This window comes from Lissotriton vulgaris, chromosome 7 (assembly GCF_964263255.1).
Source record: "Lissotriton vulgaris chromosome 7, aLisVul1.2, whole genome shotgun sequence".
NCBI lineage: Eukaryota > Metazoa > Chordata > Amphibia > Caudata > Salamandridae > Lissotriton > Lissotriton vulgaris.
This window is the reverse complement of record NC_141695.1, coordinates 696,035,246-696,052,648: the sequence shown is the minus strand read 5'-3', so window position 1 is coordinate 696,052,648 and position 17,403 is coordinate 696,035,246. Positions and strand designations below refer to the sequence as shown.

The following is a 17,403-nucleotide window of genomic DNA, read 5'->3' as shown; positions in this document are numbered from 1 at the left end:
TCTTAAATAAATATAGTGAAAATAGTTAAAAATATATATATATTCCATCTAGGGTGCTTCGATCTGCAACTCAAAATCTGCTGCTTGGCCCAAAAGTGCATGGAGCTTAATCTGGTGACAGATCTTTTTGCTTTCTTACTCCCACTATTTGGAATTCTCTTTCATTGCATCTTTGCAATATCTCTAGTGAAAGTGTATTTAGAGCCCACTGAAAACTTTTTTATTCCGTAAACCATAGTGTCACTCTGTTTTTCATGTTGTATTTCAGCACCAGGACGCTTCTCATGAAGCAGCAGATGATGCGCTTTAACTTCATTTGTTCATTCCTGCTCTAATAAAAACAGTTCAACCAGGGCTACCTGGCGAAGCCACCCTCTAGAATCAGCGATGCAAGCAACATAAGCCAGTTTTGGCCTACTGGAGTCTCAGTGAGGTGTTGATCCTGCCTCTGGATTCCTGCCCTTTTTGCCACTGACCATTCCAAGTTTGTTATTGCACATCTTATGCTGGACTAGGAGATGCAAAGATGTTCCCACTCATTCCCAAAGTTCTAATGGTGGTCAATGACTGTTAAATCAGGTTATAACACATAATATACCCTTTCATAGGAACTGCTGGTCTGTGCTCATGGTTAACTTTGGTAGAATTAGCAGTCTGAAATATTCTCTGCGATGACGTGCAGAGCAAAGTGACTATGGGTGTTCACATCTTTTATTTTCAACATACGGGTAATAATTTGGGTTCGAGGGGCCTTTTGTAATGAGTGTTGGCTGCCTTTGTTGGAATATGTTCCTTGTTAACTACATGGATCCCTCCTACTCATTTCTTTTTATTCAAGTATTGTTGTGTGTTTGCCACACCGTAAAGTGATGTGTAGTTTTGACTGATGTTTTCCATTCATACTGCCCCTTATTCTTTAGACTACAGTCATGGAAGCCTGTTTCAAGCAAATACCGTCGCCAGATAACCAAATGTCGTGGAGTTAGTAATCTCTTTCAAGGAGTTTGATCATTGAAAGTGAGAACTTCGATGGCTATTGTAATGTAGTAATTCTAAACCAGTGGCTTTTTTCAGTCACCGTCACCTGCTTATTTGTATTCCGCCTGACGCCTTGTAGATGGTTTGACCTTAATTTGAGCTATTGTACTGTGATGGGGTCATGTGACCGATTTGGACATAAATTGTCCATTCAGTTCTCTCGCCATGATCTCACAGCCTCCCCCACTTCTAAACTGTGAATAAAAGAAAGATTTGACTAATTTACAAAACACTAGTGGCAAACAACATCTCTTTGTTATATCTGACCAGTTAGCAAGGTAGCTATCTTAGTGTGGGACCGATTAAAAGCATCGAGAAAGGAGCACAATAGAAATGGTGAAAGGTTTGTGGGAATCTGTTAAAAATGCCATTGTTTTTATTTGTCTAGTATTCAAATAATAATGCCACATTTCATTATGTCCAAAATATTGCACGTTTGTAAATTGTGGTAGAAACCCTTCCCAACTCAATATTTTTCGACACTTTACCTTCTTTTTTGTTTCTTTGATCTCTGCTTCGAGCCTCTTCGTTGTCTCCTTCTATCCCCCATTGTGTTTTTTTTTCGCTCTGTCATGCTGTGTCATGTTGCTTCTCCTTCCCTGGTTACATATGACTGTTTCCTTTTCAGCTGCCTCTTTGCATATTTTAAAGAGAAAAAAATATTTTTTAATATAATTTTGACCTAATTGTGTCTTTTTTTTCAAATTATCACTGAAAATGTTTCGTCATGAGGGATACAGACCATGACTTGAACTAATAGGGTACTTGCATAACCACGTCCAGGGTTTGTAATACGTTCTACAGGTTGCCCGATGTTTGTGATAATTGGTGGGGGATGCACCCTTGTATGTCAAGCAAGCACGATTTGTGGATGTCATCTCTGTTATTAAAGAAGGAGGGCTGGGAATACCTTATGCTTTGTTGTTCATTAGCTATCAAAGGTTGCCCAATCCCATCTTTAGATTTGTGAAATGCTTCCTATTTAAAAATTGTTAAATTCAAGACCTATAACAAATGTATTTGTAACAAACTGCTGTTATTTTGAAGGTATACCTATTGGTGACAGTAAAACAAATGTGATTGTTTCATTACTTATTTGATAATGCTATCTGCATCCCTACAGTTGAAACTAAGCTTTTCACTATACCTTGTATTTTATAACATGTTTTCAAATGTATTAATGTAGTTTGTTCTTGAGTACTTTTGGGGATAACAGTTTGACATCACCTTCCTAAATGATACCTCTAAGCATTTTTACCTAAGAAAGTAGCTGAAAAATGAGTAAATATATGTATTGCCAAGTTAATGATTTGTAGAAATTGAATGTTCAGGACTAGAATCTCACAAGAAACTGATTTTTCTACAGGACAGTCACAACATGTGGTAACCCAGATCATCCGGGGGCAGCCACCCTCTACTGCAGTTTCTAGTACCAGTACTGTAACTTCAAGCAGTGGGCAGCGGCTTATCAGTCCAGGACCACCTGTTCAGCCTGCTCAGCAACAAGCCACCGTTCCACAGCCCCCACGCCCCCAGCAGGGGCAGGTAAAACTCACGATGGCTCAACTTACACAACTAACACAAGGACAGGTAAGCTGTAGTTGAATGTATTTATATTTATATTACTCAGATTCTTATTTTTAACAAGGACTTCACCCATATTAACTTTCCATTTTACCTAATTATCGAAGAAATGGTGAAGGAGACACATTCCATCAGCACGCTTGCTGAATTATTTTAGTTCACTGTTAAATAAACCATGCAAGATAGTTAACGTGTGCTGTTTTGATAAGTCTGTATTCAGTGAATTCAGATTATGAATGGCCTACCACTTGAACTAATTTTTGAAAAAAGGCATTTTTTTTATATTAAATCTCATAATGAATATACACCGAGAGAACGTAGAACCAAATGTCTAGATACTTACTTCCCATTACTGTCAGAATAACAATGTTTGAATCCTGTTTACAATGTTTTTTCTCAGTTCCCCTGGCTCTCTTGCTTGTATTAAATGTCAGCTAGCTGAAGCTACACAACCTTTGCTCACAGGGAGGAGGGAGGTCCTAATGTAGCTGCAGCCAATTTTACAAAGTGGATAAATGTGGCAGTCACCAAGATGGCGCCTTTGAAATGCATCAAAACTCATAGGAACAGACCCACTGCACCGTGGTTTTGTCCCAAACTCGGCAGACGTGCTCCTTCTCCAGGAGACCCACCTTTTAGGGACTCAATGCACTTTCCTGGCCTGCTACGGATTCGCGATGGTCTGGCACTCTGGGTTCCAACGAGGGTCCCGAGGGGAGGCGGTACTGATACTGAGATGTCTCCCCTTCACCCTGCTTAAGGCCCACAATGACCCACTAGGGCGCTACGTTGCTGTCTCGGGCGTGATGGAGGGCTGTCCCCTGAATATCCTGAATGTCTATGCCCCACCGGCCCTTCTGTCCCCTACGCTTCGTGTCTCACTCAGATCATTCCTACCTTCCCGCTCGACCTCACAATTATAGGTGGTAATTTCAACTCTGTGATGCAACGGGGGCGAGATTCAACTGGTCCCCCCCTCGGCGACCCGCTCCTCCTCTGCGGCAGCCCTATCGGGCTGGGCCTCGGCCTTGGGGCTATGCGACACTTGGCGGGTCTGGAACCCGCGCAAGACACAATACACTCATACCTCGGCCTCTCACCACAGCCACTCCCGTATTGACCTCCTCCTGCTCCCGGCCACAGATTGTCATCTGGTCTTTGGAGTCACTATCTTACCAAGGGGACTGTCGGACCACTCCCCCGTCTCCCTCCGCATGCGCTCTGCACCTGGGGGACCGCGTGCGGTATGGCGCCTCAATGCCTGGTTCCTACACTGCCAACGAGGGCTCGGTTCCGTCGCCAGGGACCCTATGGGAGGCCGGTAAGGCCGTGATTCGTGGAGTGGCGAGAGGACTTGTACATGCCAAACGAGTGAACCGGCTGGCCCGGCATGCGGAACTGGAATCCCAGGCTGCCCGGCTTGAAGTCAAGCAAGCTGCGCCGGATCTAGGTGACCCCACCCGGCAGCTGGCGCTGATCCGGGAGGAGCTCCGTCAAGTTTAGCTCGACTCGGCCCAACAGCTGTGGCGCGGATATACGGCTGGGGGACAAAAACGGTAAACTGCTCCACAACTTGGTCTCCTACCCTCGGATTCACCGCGTTATCCCGGAGATCCGCATGCCGGACGGTACCCTTCAGACGTCCTCCGGGGCTATAGCAGGAGCCTTCGTTGACTTCTACACCCGTCTCTATACGGCGCGCCCACCCGACGCGCTTCTGAGCACCCTCCTTGGCAGGGCCGGCGCCCGGCTACCCTCCCTTACCCCAGAGAATTCGGAGGCCCTGGAGAAGCCCTTCACACAGGAGGAAGTCCTAGAGGCTATCCCTCTGCTGCACAGTGGCAAGACACCAGGTCCAGACGGATTCCCTCAGGAGTTCTACGCGACCTTTCCAGACACTTTGGCCCCCCACCTGATGACTCTCTTCCACCACGTGCTGGAGAGGGGTTCCTTTCCCCCCGAATCGGACCTGGCCACAATTGTGGTCATTCCCAAGACCCATCCGCCCTCCGTACACTGCGCGGATTTCCGCCCTATCTCCCTTATAAACACCGAAATCAAGCTCTTCGCCACCATACTGGCCCAGCGGCTCAAGCCCCTCCTGAGGGACCTGGTCCCTCCGGACCAATGCGGTTTCATGACGGCCAGAGGTACCCGCCACTGTATCCGCCGCCTCCATTCCAGTGTTTTACACACTGCCGCCCGCCTTGTCCTAAAATTACCTCGTAAATCCTCAATCTCCTCCGCCCTAAAGACCTTACATTGGCTTCCCCTGCACAAGAGAATACTCTTCAAGATTCTCACCGTTGCCTTCCGAGCCTTTAACAAAACAGGTCCCATCTATCTTACCAGACGCTTCCCACACTACAACCCCAGTCGTTCCCTCCGATCTTCACAAGAAAATTTCATGACCTCCACCAAGTTCAACCTGAAGTCTAAAGGCGGAAAAACCCTAAGCACCCTGGCTATCAGAGCCTGGAACAGTATGCCCAGACACCTGAGACTTCAGACTCTTGAGAAGCCTTTTAGAAAACTTCTCAAAACATGGATTTTCAATCTTCCCGACGATTGGACTAAAGCCTCCATCTAGCCTCCCCCCCACCACTCTAAGACCTGGCTTCAAGGACTTTCAGCGCCATGATGCTCCTTCCGGAGCGAACGCCGCGCTCTATAAATACCCCTCCAAATATCCAAATATCCAAATTTGGCCCTGGCCCATCGCTCCTGCCTAATGTCCTATCTGGCCCTCCTCTTTCTCGACTTTGAGAAAGCATTCAATACGGTGGGCTGGGATTACCTGCAAGACGGGCTGGAGGAGATGGGCTTCGGCCCGCGGTTCCGCAGCTATGTTGAGGTCCTTTATGCGAGCCCCAGGGCCCGAGTGTTGATCAATTTTGACGCTCTCGGAGGCATTTCAGATACGTAGAGGTACGCGCCAGGGGTGCCCCCTTTCTCTACTCCGGTTCGCGTTAGCAATGGAGCCCCTGGCGACGCTCATCTGGCACGACCGCCTCTTTCAGGGGTGGGCCTGGAATGAGAGTCACGTCGACAAGATAGCCATCTACGCCGATGACGTGCTCCTATATCTGGCGGACCCGGCGACCTCGGGACCCAGGTGTCTGCAGATCCTCCTGAACAAGTCTCCGGCCTCCGGCTTAACCCTGGTCCCGCTGCACCCCTCCCGGGAATGCTTTGACTGGCAGTCATCCATCCCTCTTAGACGTCACTCGGTTAAATACCTGGGGATATGGGTGACTCTATTGCAGGAGATGGAATGGGCCTTGAATGTTACGCCCCTAGTAACCCAAATGCGTTCTGACCTGAAGAAATGGCAGTCCCTCCCCCTCAATCCCCTGGGACGGAGTGCACTGTTCAAAATGATGATCCTTCCCCTATTCCTATACATTCTACAGAATACCTCCATCCCCCTTCCCCGTTCCTGGTTCCGGGAGCTGGACGGAGCCCTCTCCAGGTTACTCTGGAGTGGTGGGCGGTCGCGTATCTCCCTCGCACACAGCCGCATTCCCCCCTTTGACGGGGGCCTTGGGGTGACTCACCTTCACCTCTACTACCTCGCCACCAAGCTGATCGTCATCCACGACTGTTACGCGGGCGGCTGGTCCGACCCGGCGTACCGGGTGGAATTGGAGGAGACAAACTTTTCTCAGCTTCAAGCGCTCCTCTACGGCTGCCCTCTCCCTCAAACTATGACCCCAATTACCAGAGCGGTCTTGCTGGCTTGCCTCACCGCCCAACTCCATACAGGATGGGACCGCAAACTTGCCCGCCAGACGCCACTCTGGCACGGGAACTGGCTCTGGGAGGTCTCATCCCTTGAAGGGTTCCGGGGCTGGGACGTCAATGAGGTGTCGGTACTCGGGGACGTTTGGGTGGGTGACCACATGCGAGCTTTCGCCGACCTGCAGCAGCGGCATGCCCTTTCTCACGCCCAGCACTTCCGGTACTTGCAGCTGCGCCACACCCTGTATGCACACCTCCCCACGCCAACCACCCTTCCAGAGTTCAGCCCGCTGAAAGCCCAAGTGATGATGGGGGACCTGGGTAGGGGAGGGGTCTCCCGAATTTACCGGGCCCTGGTCAACAATAGCCCCTCGTCCCTTGACCAACTGCGCACCTGCTGGGAGGGCCGGGTGGGACCCCTGGAGGAGGCTGATTGGAGGGACGCCCTGATGGCCCCGCGTACCCTTACCACATCCTCCAAGCTGAGGCTTGTGCAAACATATTACCTACACACGTCCTACCTCACCCCAGAGAGGCTTTTCCGAGCCCGCTTGCGCCCCTCCCCGGATTGCCCTAGATGTGGGCATTCTCCAGCAGACTTCTATCATATGGTGTGGATGTGCCCGGGACTTGCGAGGTTTTGGAGGGGGGGGTGGAGAGGGAACTTTCACAGGCCCTGGGCTGGGAGGTCCCTCACGACCCACTGCGACAAACGCCTGTTGGGGACAGCGGTGGCCGTGGCCAAATGGGACATAGCACGCAACCGGCTACGAGAGTCCGCCCCCACGGTGGGGTGATGGAGGAGGGGGGTGGGCTGGTGTGGGGCCCAAGAGGAGGCCCTCTTCGAATCTCGAGGTGCCCCAGAAATGTTCCCTAAGATATGGGGGAAATGGTTTAACTTGCTTCCATCGTGAACCCAGATATGTACAATGTCTCCGCTGTTACTACGCTGAATATGATGTCGGACTGGACTAATACTCTTCTACCCATATGTACTGATGTTTTTTATCTCGCTATACCTGCTTCTTCTTGACCTGCGACCTATGAATTTTCCTATCTATCCCTGTTTTAAAAATGCCAATAAAGTTGATTATCAAAAAAAAAAAACCTGCTCTATCAGTGTTCCAAGCGCTGAGATTGTCTCCTTAACTCTCCAATATAGCAAGCTCCGCATCTTTCCAGCTTTGACTGAGTGTTAGAATTAGGTTTAGGGATTTGTCAAGCGCTTGGCTACCCAAAGGCAGCCAAGCGCTAGTATGAAACAAGACAGGGAGATTAATTAATTAATCGGACACACTCAGTTAGCCCCATCAGATCCCTGCCCGTCGGAAATTCTACACAACATAGTCAAAATTGTTGCTACAGCTCTCATCTCCTCTTTTAAACATCATTTTTAACACTGGTATAAACTTCTATTCTTACACTACTAAAAAAAAAAAACTCTTTCAACCCAGAGGAGTCAAAAAACGATCGACCCATCTCGCACCTACCTCCAGCGGCAAAAATCCTTGAGAAGCATCTACCTAGCACTTTCGGAGCATTTAGACAAAAATTAGATCTTGGAAGGAATCACCGTTCAGCTTCAGAACAAGTTTCAGCACTGAGTGGGCTCTGGTTGTTGTTTCTGAAGAGACAAGACACATCGTGAATAACAAAGGGACCTATCCGCAGCCTTCGACATCAAGGGGTATGCGGTCCTGTTGGAGCGGCATGGAAAATTGAGATAGCTGGAACAGCTCTTGATCTCCTCTCTCTTTTCTAACTAGTAGAAATCAGTCTGAGGCTATTGTAGAGTTCATCTCAAAATCTTTCTCCTTGCTTTGTGACGTCTCTTAGGGGTCATCATTGAGCCCCATGCTTTTCAACATATATGTGGCTCCCTTAGTCAAGTTGATCTGTTCCTTTGGCTTTTTTACAATGTCCTATGCCAAGGACCCCCAATTGTAGGTTCGATCTCTAGAAATGTTGACAAGGTCCCTGACCGCTTTAACAGATGCATGTGTGCAATTGCTAGCTGGATGAGTGCCGGTTGCCTCTCGTTGAACTCACAAAAAACAGAGTTTCTCCTCCTTGGGAATGACGCCTTTTGGAATCTATATTGGTGGCCCCAGACTCTGGATCTACCCCCACGCCCCTTGCCAATACTCAAAGTCTGGAATTTAGGGAGGATTTCAAAATGTAACCTGTCGTTTACAGACCAGGTTAATAAATTGACCTTAACTTCTTTCTTCTTAAAAACTTTGAAAATTCTGCCTTTTATTATTATTATTTTAGAAGTTTATAAAGCGCACAGCTACCCCCAACGGGGGTGTCCCGGCGCTACGGACTGCAGTCAACCAGAGGGGGTACAGCGGGGTCTAGAGATTAGAAAATAACCAGGTTTTGAGTCTGCCTTTAATTCCTTTTGATTTACAGGAATCGTTAATGTTATCAAGTTTGGATTATTGCAATGCACTTTATTTGGAGATACATAAACATTCTGTAAACAAGCTTCAGATACTGCAGAATGCAGCTGCCCGTCATCTTAAGAAAATTCCATAGGGTTTGGGTGCCTTATTGGCGCTTCACTGGCTTCCAGGTAAAAAGCGAGTGGCCTTTTAAGGCGCTCTGTAAGGCGTACAAAGCACTCTAAATATCTGGACCTGAGTAACTGAAAAATAAATGTGTATGGTACACTCCAAATAGATTCCATGACCACAAAATAGATCTCCTGTTCATGACTGAAACATGGATGGGCCCAGCATCCGACCCGGATTTGGTCATAGCAGTCCCGATGGGGTATACCACCCACAGATTAGATAGGCAAACCAAGAAAAAGGGAGGTGGCATCGCCATTATCGCCCGTGACACCTACACTGTAAGGTTTACCACTATTGTACAGACCTCATGTGAAGCCATTGAGTTTTCTATTAAAATGTCCCCATCTTACACTTTTAAAGGGATTCTTCTTTACCGTCCCCCAGGGCCTAGAGGTGACTTCATTGGCGCCTTCAGGTCATTTTTGGAAGCATCTGCATTAGATACCCCTTTTACCATTCTAGGCGATTTTAACTTTCATTTTGATGTCCTTGATAATCCTGACACAGCCTCTCTATTAGCAGACTTATCTACCTTTGGCTTGGCCACTCTGGTTCATGCCCCCACGCATGAAGGAGGTCATATGTTAGATGGCATTTTTTCAAATGCCACCGGCTTTCAAGTTACAAAAATACTGCCTCTAACATGGTCTGACCACCATCTTATTCTCTCAACGCTACAAATTTATGATCTCCCGATTAATAACTCTAATGGTAACCCTCACCAAACATATTTGGCTTGGGATAACATAGATGAATGCAGCTTAAAAAATCTGCTCACAGATACAACTCCTTTGTTATCCACTGACCCTAATACCGCCACCTCTCAATTTTACCACTGGGTCAGTTCAGCAGCCAGAGATCTGGTTCAAGTCAAACAGCGGTCACGCAATAGAGCGACCCCCTCGGCCCCATGGTACACGGATGAACTACGCACACAAAAACAACAGTGCCGGAACAGAGAGAGACACTGGCGTAAGGATTATTCCCAGGAGTCCAAATCTCTCTACAAAGAGTCGGTAACAATATACAAAAATCTTATTATAGACGCTAAGAAAAGATATTATTGTTTCAGAATAGAAAATGCACAGAACTCAAATAAATGTCTATTTGAGACTACCAGACAGTTAGCTGGCTCTTCTGTGGATCTCACACCCCCCCCCTTCCCAAACCCTCTGTGACGCATTGTCTAGTTTTTTTTTCAGCAAAGTGGATGACATTTATCGAAACTTTGCCAATACCGCAATCAGCTCCCATGAGGCCTTTACCCAACCTGAAGGACCAATTTTTCAGCAGTTTAGAGAGGTGACCTGCCTTCAGGTATTCAACATCATATCCTCTATTAAATCTGGGTCAGCCTTGGACCCGTGTCCCCTGAAGGTTCTGCGGCCTATAATGGACACAGTTCTCCCATCCATAACCGAGATCTGTAACTCCATGTTTTCTACAGGCATCTACCCGGACACCCTAAAGAAAACACTCATAAAACCGCTTCTGAAGAAACCTTCCCTCGATAAAGAGGAACCTAAAAGTTACCGGCCCATTGCCAGTCTGCCATTTTTAGCGAAAGTGGTGGAAAAAATCATGAACACCCAACTCTCCCTCTTTATCGAGGAGAACAAAATGCTCGACGAATCGCAGTTTGGTTTCCGCCGATGCCACGGAACAGAGACCGCTCTGGTCAAGGCGGCCGATGATATTAGATCTATCCGGGATGCAGGGGGCTCTGCCATCCTGATCCTACTGGACCTATCGGCGGCCTTCGACACGGTCGACCATACCACCTTGGTCGACCGTGTCGAGAGCATAGGTCTCCGAGGCAACGCAAAAAATCTGATTGCCTCTTTCCTGGCTAATAGGACCCAGGTTGTCACTGTGGGACCTTTCGAGTCTTCCCCACTGTCTTTACCATGTGGAGTTCCTCAGGGCTCATCCCTTAGTCGACACTTTTTAACATTTATGTGTCGGACCTTGCCAAAGTCATCAGGGCATTTGGGATGAGCCTAACGTCCTACGCAGATGACACCCAATTGATCCTAGCTGTTAAGAACGATGGGCCACAAAAAGCGAACATGCTTAACCAAGGTATGCAGGCAATAGGCAGTTGGATGGGTCATAATTGCCTGAAATTGAACTCTGAAAAATCAGAGGTTGTAATTTTCGGCAATCTTTCCCCAGACTGGTCCCCATTATGGTGGCCGTCGTCTATGGGCCAGCCTCCAGACCCGGTCGACAAGGTCAGGAACTTGGGTGTACTGTTTGACAACCGTCTGAACTTCCTGCCTCATGCTAACCAGATCTCTTCCTCTGCCTTTTACAAACTTCGGCTTATAAAAAAAATTCTGCCCTTTTTATCTGAGCATCATGCCAAAACATTGGTAAGCGCCCTGGTCCTCTCCACCCTAGATTACTGTAACGCCCTGTTTCTAGGTGCCCAGGAGAGAGTGCTAGCTAAAATGCAGGCCATCCAGAATGCCGCTGCAAGGCTCCTAGGGCGAATTACTAAATACCAATCGGTCTCACCAACTTTAAGGCGACTTCACTGGCTCCCAGTGAAAAAGAGGATAAAGTTCAAGGCACTATGTTTGACATACAAGGCCTTACATAATGTCGGACCAGTGTTTTTCACTCAAAATTTAATTCCCTACTGCCCATCTAGAACACTGCGCTCCTCCAATTCTTCTGATCTGGCGGTCCCCCGAACCAAAACTGTCAATTGGGGTGATAGGCGGTTCTTAGTAGCTGCACCGAAATTGTGGAATACACTTCCATATTCAATTAAGGCCAGCACCTCTCTCAGGTCCTTTCGAAAAAATCTTAAAACCTGGCTTTTTAACCTCTGATCCTTTTTAACCTTCGTACTTTCTGTCTCCCTGGGTTAACACAGCAGTTCTTTAGCGCCGAGATGCCCTCGGGCCTTCGTTCGCGCTTTATAAATGTTTCAAATAAATATATAAATTGTTGCGCTCTGCAGCTTCCACAACAGTTATTGTTTAAAAAATCAAGAAAGTCTCTTTGGGTGGCAGAAGCTTAAGTCACTCCATCTACCAACTTCGGATATGACTGCTTTGGTGTCTCAAATGTCAATCTAACATTCCTACTTGTTTTCTCTTCCTTTGTAGTTTTTATATTCCCCCCCTGTTGCCTCAGTGTAGGAAATTGCAGATGTTCGCGCCAAGACGTTTTAGGGCATTTGTGTGCTCTATAAATGTCACATCCATCAGTCAATATTTTTCTCCTTACATATTTTTCGAATATTGAATACATAAGGGTTTTGCTTCACCTATCCAAATTTCTTTGCATTGTTTTAATGCTATAACTTCATATTCGTAGCATGTGTTAGCCATAGAGACAAATGCTTGTAATTATCCTGCCATCTAGTGGCTCGGACGATTACAAGTTGTTTTTCTTCAAAGAAGCTTCGAGTCACGAGGTATAGTGACTGCTCCTCCGGTGTGTATTATGCATGTTGCTTTGCCCCTTTGTTAGATTGTTTTTTTCCGCCACCTGTTTGAGACGTCGATATAGCAGCTCTGGGACTGAAGCTTCATTCCTCACTGAGGCCTTTGCAGGCGCTCTGATTTTTTTCTCCTGTTCGAAACATTTCATATCTGAATGACAGCAGCAGGTGTTATTGATCACTTCACAGCACCCGCCTGGGGTCGGGCCCGGTTGTCCACAACTTCCTAGTCTCCATTCTACAAGACTGCGACACGAGGGATGGAAAGCACACCCTTCAGCTTTTGCCCTAATTGCCACGCTAAGTACTTCCTACAAGATCAACATGAAGTGTGCAATCTATGTTTGTCACTGGAGCACTAAGAGACCTCCCTTGAGGCGAGTATAGCGTTGTGATAGAAGAAAACACTTCGGCAGCAGAGGGAGTTTTTTTGAGCCTACACAAGAATTCAGCTATGCACAAAAGTTGCACTGGATATCTTTGGGGATTAGTCACCAGACCCCAGTCAAGAAACAGAAGACACAGAGGTGCAGGTGGTGCCACCAGATGTGCAAATAATGATGGCAAGCAGTTGGGACAGCTCAGACTCGGAGTTCGATTCCATACCGGGGCTCGTGAGTATCTCGATGAAAGCCACCCAAACAGGCATTCGGAGCCCCACTGCCTTCAGCCATGGAGGTCTCCATCAACAGTCGCACAAACACAAATCCACTCTGCATGGAAATCCTTTGACTAGTGTAAAAATATAAAACATTAAAGTTTGTTTTGGCGCCTACATCGAAACAAACCACATCGGCACAACCAAAGTCAATCAAGGACTCTGAGCCGAAGCAATGTACATCGGATCCGAAAAAAGCCTTGGAACCAAAAGATGGTCTATACACAAAACGTTCTGCTTCGAAACCAGCACATAAGCTGTCTGCATTTAAACCACAAATTCAAAAGACTTTAACCTAGACAAAAGGCTCTTCGGCGTCTTCCAGATCGTCAACGTCAAAAAACACTGAGTGGCACAGAGCCACAGCAGAAACAGTTGCAGCCCGTTCTTGAGTAAGTGCAAAACAAAATAGACAAACGGTGAAAGAGACTCTCTGTACACCCAGACACTGTGAAACTGTGCACTAAACTACCACCACCTGTTTCCCTTACGCTTCAGAGAAGGAAAAACTCGTTTGAGGAGGACATTGCTGGGCCTCAACCAACCCATCATCCAAAGAAGAAAAGGAAGGACAGAGGCACAAGTACTCTTTGTTTCCCTCCTATTCCTTCCCCTCTTATTCCAGCTTTACCTTCCTTACCTTTAAGGCCAGAGGACATTTCCTCTCCAGAACACTTGACTTCTGAGCAATCACCTAATCAGTCACCTACTGGTGATAACCAACCTTAAGAATACAATGTCCCTTATTTCACATACCCTCAGGGGGATCCCAATATTGCCCCTGACCCATTTGATTTTAAAGATACGGATCTGCTGGATGATCCAAATCCTAGTATCTACCCATCCAAACCCTCACCACCAGATGATACATCATCCTATCATATCAATATCAGTATGGCTTCTGCATATCACAAAGTAAGCCTACATACTATGCCACAAGAAGATGATTTACTGGTTGAAACACATACTAGTTCACAAAAAACAGTACAATTGCTCCCTATGCTTAAAGGTATATTATCGCCTGCACACATAACATTTAGGTAGCCAGTTAAATCTAGGGTAGTCATTCCTTGTTTTGAAAAGAAATGTAAAGCATGACCATTGCACCTTAAATGTATTAAGGGCCATGTCACACCAGATTCATTGGTGGTACACACAGCCAGGAGAAGGGAAAAACCACAGGGAACCGGGGATGCACCTCCTACAGGTAAAGAGAGTTGGAAATATGATGCTGCATGTAAATGTGTTGCAGCACAAGCAGCCATCTGTAGGAAAGTACTCCTTTTGGCATGGTTACCTCACCCCCCAACTTTTTGCCTGACTCTGAAGCAACTTTGGCTGAATGTGCACTGAGTTCCAGCTAATCAGGTTTGCAGTGCCTGTGTTCTCTCACAAAAGTTTATTTTGTTCCCACAATTGGCACACATCTGACCTATCTGAAAGAAACGCGTTAGTGATAGATTCCTTACCTTAGAATATCCCTTAGAATATCCCCAGACGTCGGACTGGATCCAGAAAGCTTTAGTCAGCAGTACCCCTGTGCATCGATGGGCGTCGTCGTACGGCTCCACGTGCGTCGTTGGCGTCTTATTCACTGAGGTGACGTCACTGGAGCTACTTAGACATGCCCAGACGCGCTGACGTCTATTCTTTCAATTTCCGCCCCAGCCAGCGCAGATCCGCAGGGAGCGGTACCCTGTCACTTGTTGACCAAGTATTTGTTTGTTATAATTTGTAAGTAAACTTAACTCTGGTGCATGGGGAAGCCCGGTTTCAAGCTTTGCGAGACCTGTCCGCGCACGATGTTGCTGACAGACCTGCACCGAAAGTGGCTGGAGGCCCGGGAGTCGGCCCCATGTCGTTCCAGGTCTGGGAGGTCTAGGGCCCGGTCACGGAGAAAGCACCATCATTCGGAATCCTCACACTGAGTCAGGAAAGGCGAAGCACAAACAGTCAAAGAAGTGCCGCCGCTGTTTGTCCTCCTTTTGCCGCTTGCGGGACACCGCTGAGGGGGGCATATAGCAGCGCCCCAGCGGCTCCGACAGAGCCTGAGCAGTTACCAATGGTTTACCCACCTTTCCCAGGTCCATCGGCGAATCGGCCGAATTGCAAGTGTTTGTGTCTGCAATGGCCCGTATCTTTGGCCCGTGCGGCCCCGTCGGAACGCCTTCGGGCCCCACTGTTCCGTGTTCCTCTACGTCGCCGGCCCGACGTCTTTGACACCCAAAGGCCTCCGTGGCTCCCCGTTCTTGCCAGTGGACCCCATAAGGCCTCCACGACGTCAGCATCGCCGATGACGCCGGCAGCGGTGGCGACCGACGCCGGCTTCGACTTCTTTTCCGACGTCGACACGGCGCCGGAGGTGTGTCTCCCGACACCGATGCTGGATTTTTACCCTTTCCTTCACCCACGTCCTCGCCCACTTCTGGAGGAGGGTGAGAACTGGGAATAGTTTGAAGACCCTCTCGCGGCACAGTGCAAGTCTGTCTCTGACTGGGTTTGAGGATGCGGAGGCCGGTGGCCCGGATTACACTCCAGCGCCTGGTTCACCATCTACTTCTACCACTATTGGAGGAGAGTGGTACCTTTTCAACGGTGCTGCGTAGGGTGGCCGAGGCTCTTAACCTCGAACTCTCTACAGTGGCTGTCAGGACCAACCTCCTGACAGAGGTACATCGGCCAGCTTCCTCTTCTAAAGAACCGCTGTTCGTCGTTTAATGATGCCCTCACTGATGTGATTCTCTGCACTTTGTTCAGGCCCAGCACAGGAGCAAGGGTGTGGGCCGATGCCATCACCCGGCCCCGGGTGACCCCGCCTTCCTCACCCAGCACCCTACTTCTGAGAGTTTGGTGGTTCAAGCCTCGACGTCCCCGAGCTCATTCCCTTCTGATCCGCCAGACAAGGAATCCAAGAAACTCTCACGCCACCACCACACGTACTCCTTCCCCCTTCTACCTTTTTGTTCTTTTCGTAGCTCTAGAAGGGGCGTCCAAACATGTTCGTTTAAGACCAGGCCTGCGCAGCAACAGTCCCAGCGCAGCCGCAGACGTGGGACTCGCAGAGGCGGGTCACAGGGTCATTGTTCGGGTCAGTCCACCGCCACCCCCGAGGCCAGTACCTCCACACCTTCCTAGTCCGGTGTTTCAGACTCACCGGACGCCAGTGGGTGGCAGGATTTGTCATCACCTCCCCCACTGGCGCGACATTACCATCAGACAGGTGGGTTCTGGAAATTTTACGAAGGGGCTACCCCCTCCTCTTCGATTCTACCCCCACCCACCCCCCCCCCCTCCCCGCCATGCCACCACAGTTCCACCGCGTGCTGGGGGGATCAATTGGCACTTTTCCAGCAGGAAGTTACGGCCCTCTTGGCCAAGGGGGCCATAGAGCGCGTTCCGATGCCAGAAGTTGGTTGTGGTTGTTATACCCACTACTTCTTGGTTCGGAAGAAGGACAAGGGTCTAAGTCACATCTTGGACCTTCGGAACGTAAATCGCTTTGTCCGGAGGGAGAAGTTCAAGATGCTCACTCTGGCTCAGGTCTTGTCTGCTCTCGACCCTCAAGACTGGATGGTTGCACTGGACCTACAGGACGCTTATTTTCATATTTCCGTCCTGCCGGCCCATTGGCATTACTTGTGATTCACTGTGGGCCAGGAGCATTTTCAGTTCACCGTGCTCCCCTTTGGCCTCACCATTGCCCCTCGGGTGTTCACGAAAGTGATGGCGTTGGTTGTAGCTCATCTGCGCAGATCAGGGGTTCCTGTCTTCCCCTATCTCGCCGACTGGTTGTTGAAGGCGGGCTCGCCCCAGACAGTCGCCTTCCACCTCCAGACTATGGCCGACCTACTGCATTTGCTAGGGTTCTCCATCAATGTTCCAAAGTCGCACCTGATTCCCTCCCAGAAGCTCCTCTTCATCAGAGCCGTTCTAGACACTGCGCAGTTTTGGGTTTATCCTCCCGATCATAGAGTGCACGACATTCGGGCTATGATTCCGATCTTTCAGCCCTTGTCCTGGGTTTTGGTCAGGACGACCTTGAGGCTGCTGGGACTCATGGCCTCCTGCATCCTGCTGACCAACCGTGCCAGATGTCATATGCGGGCTCGGCATTGGTACCTGAAGTTCCAGTGGGCACAGAACCAGGGGAACCTGACCAACTACATCTAGATCTCGGAGGGCACTGCTCAACAATTGCAGTGGTGGCTCACGAATCAACATTGGGTCAGCAGCAGATCCATCTCCCTTCCCCAACCGGAGCACACAGTGGTGACGGCTGTGTCCCTCCTAGAATGGGGTGGCCACATGGGAGAAGCAGAGATCAGAGGCCTCTGGTCTCCGTCGGA

At 48.7% G+C, this 17,403-nt stretch overlaps 1 protein-coding gene across 3 annotated transcripts in view; it reads left to right on the top strand.

Moving 5' to 3' along the window:
* The window catches only part of BPTF (bromodomain PHD finger transcription factor), a 1,660,779-nt gene that overhangs the window by 997,883 nt on the left and 645,493 nt on the right, over positions 1-17,403 (top strand). For all 3 annotated transcript variants that reach the window (XM_086930929.1, XM_086930930.1, XM_086930928.1), the window contains exon 22: positions 2,405-2,628. In XM_086930929.1, coding sequence (XP_086787055.1) covers positions 2,405-2,628 — 224 coding nt within the window. The remainder of the gene's footprint in view (positions 1-2,404; positions 2,629-17,403) is intronic.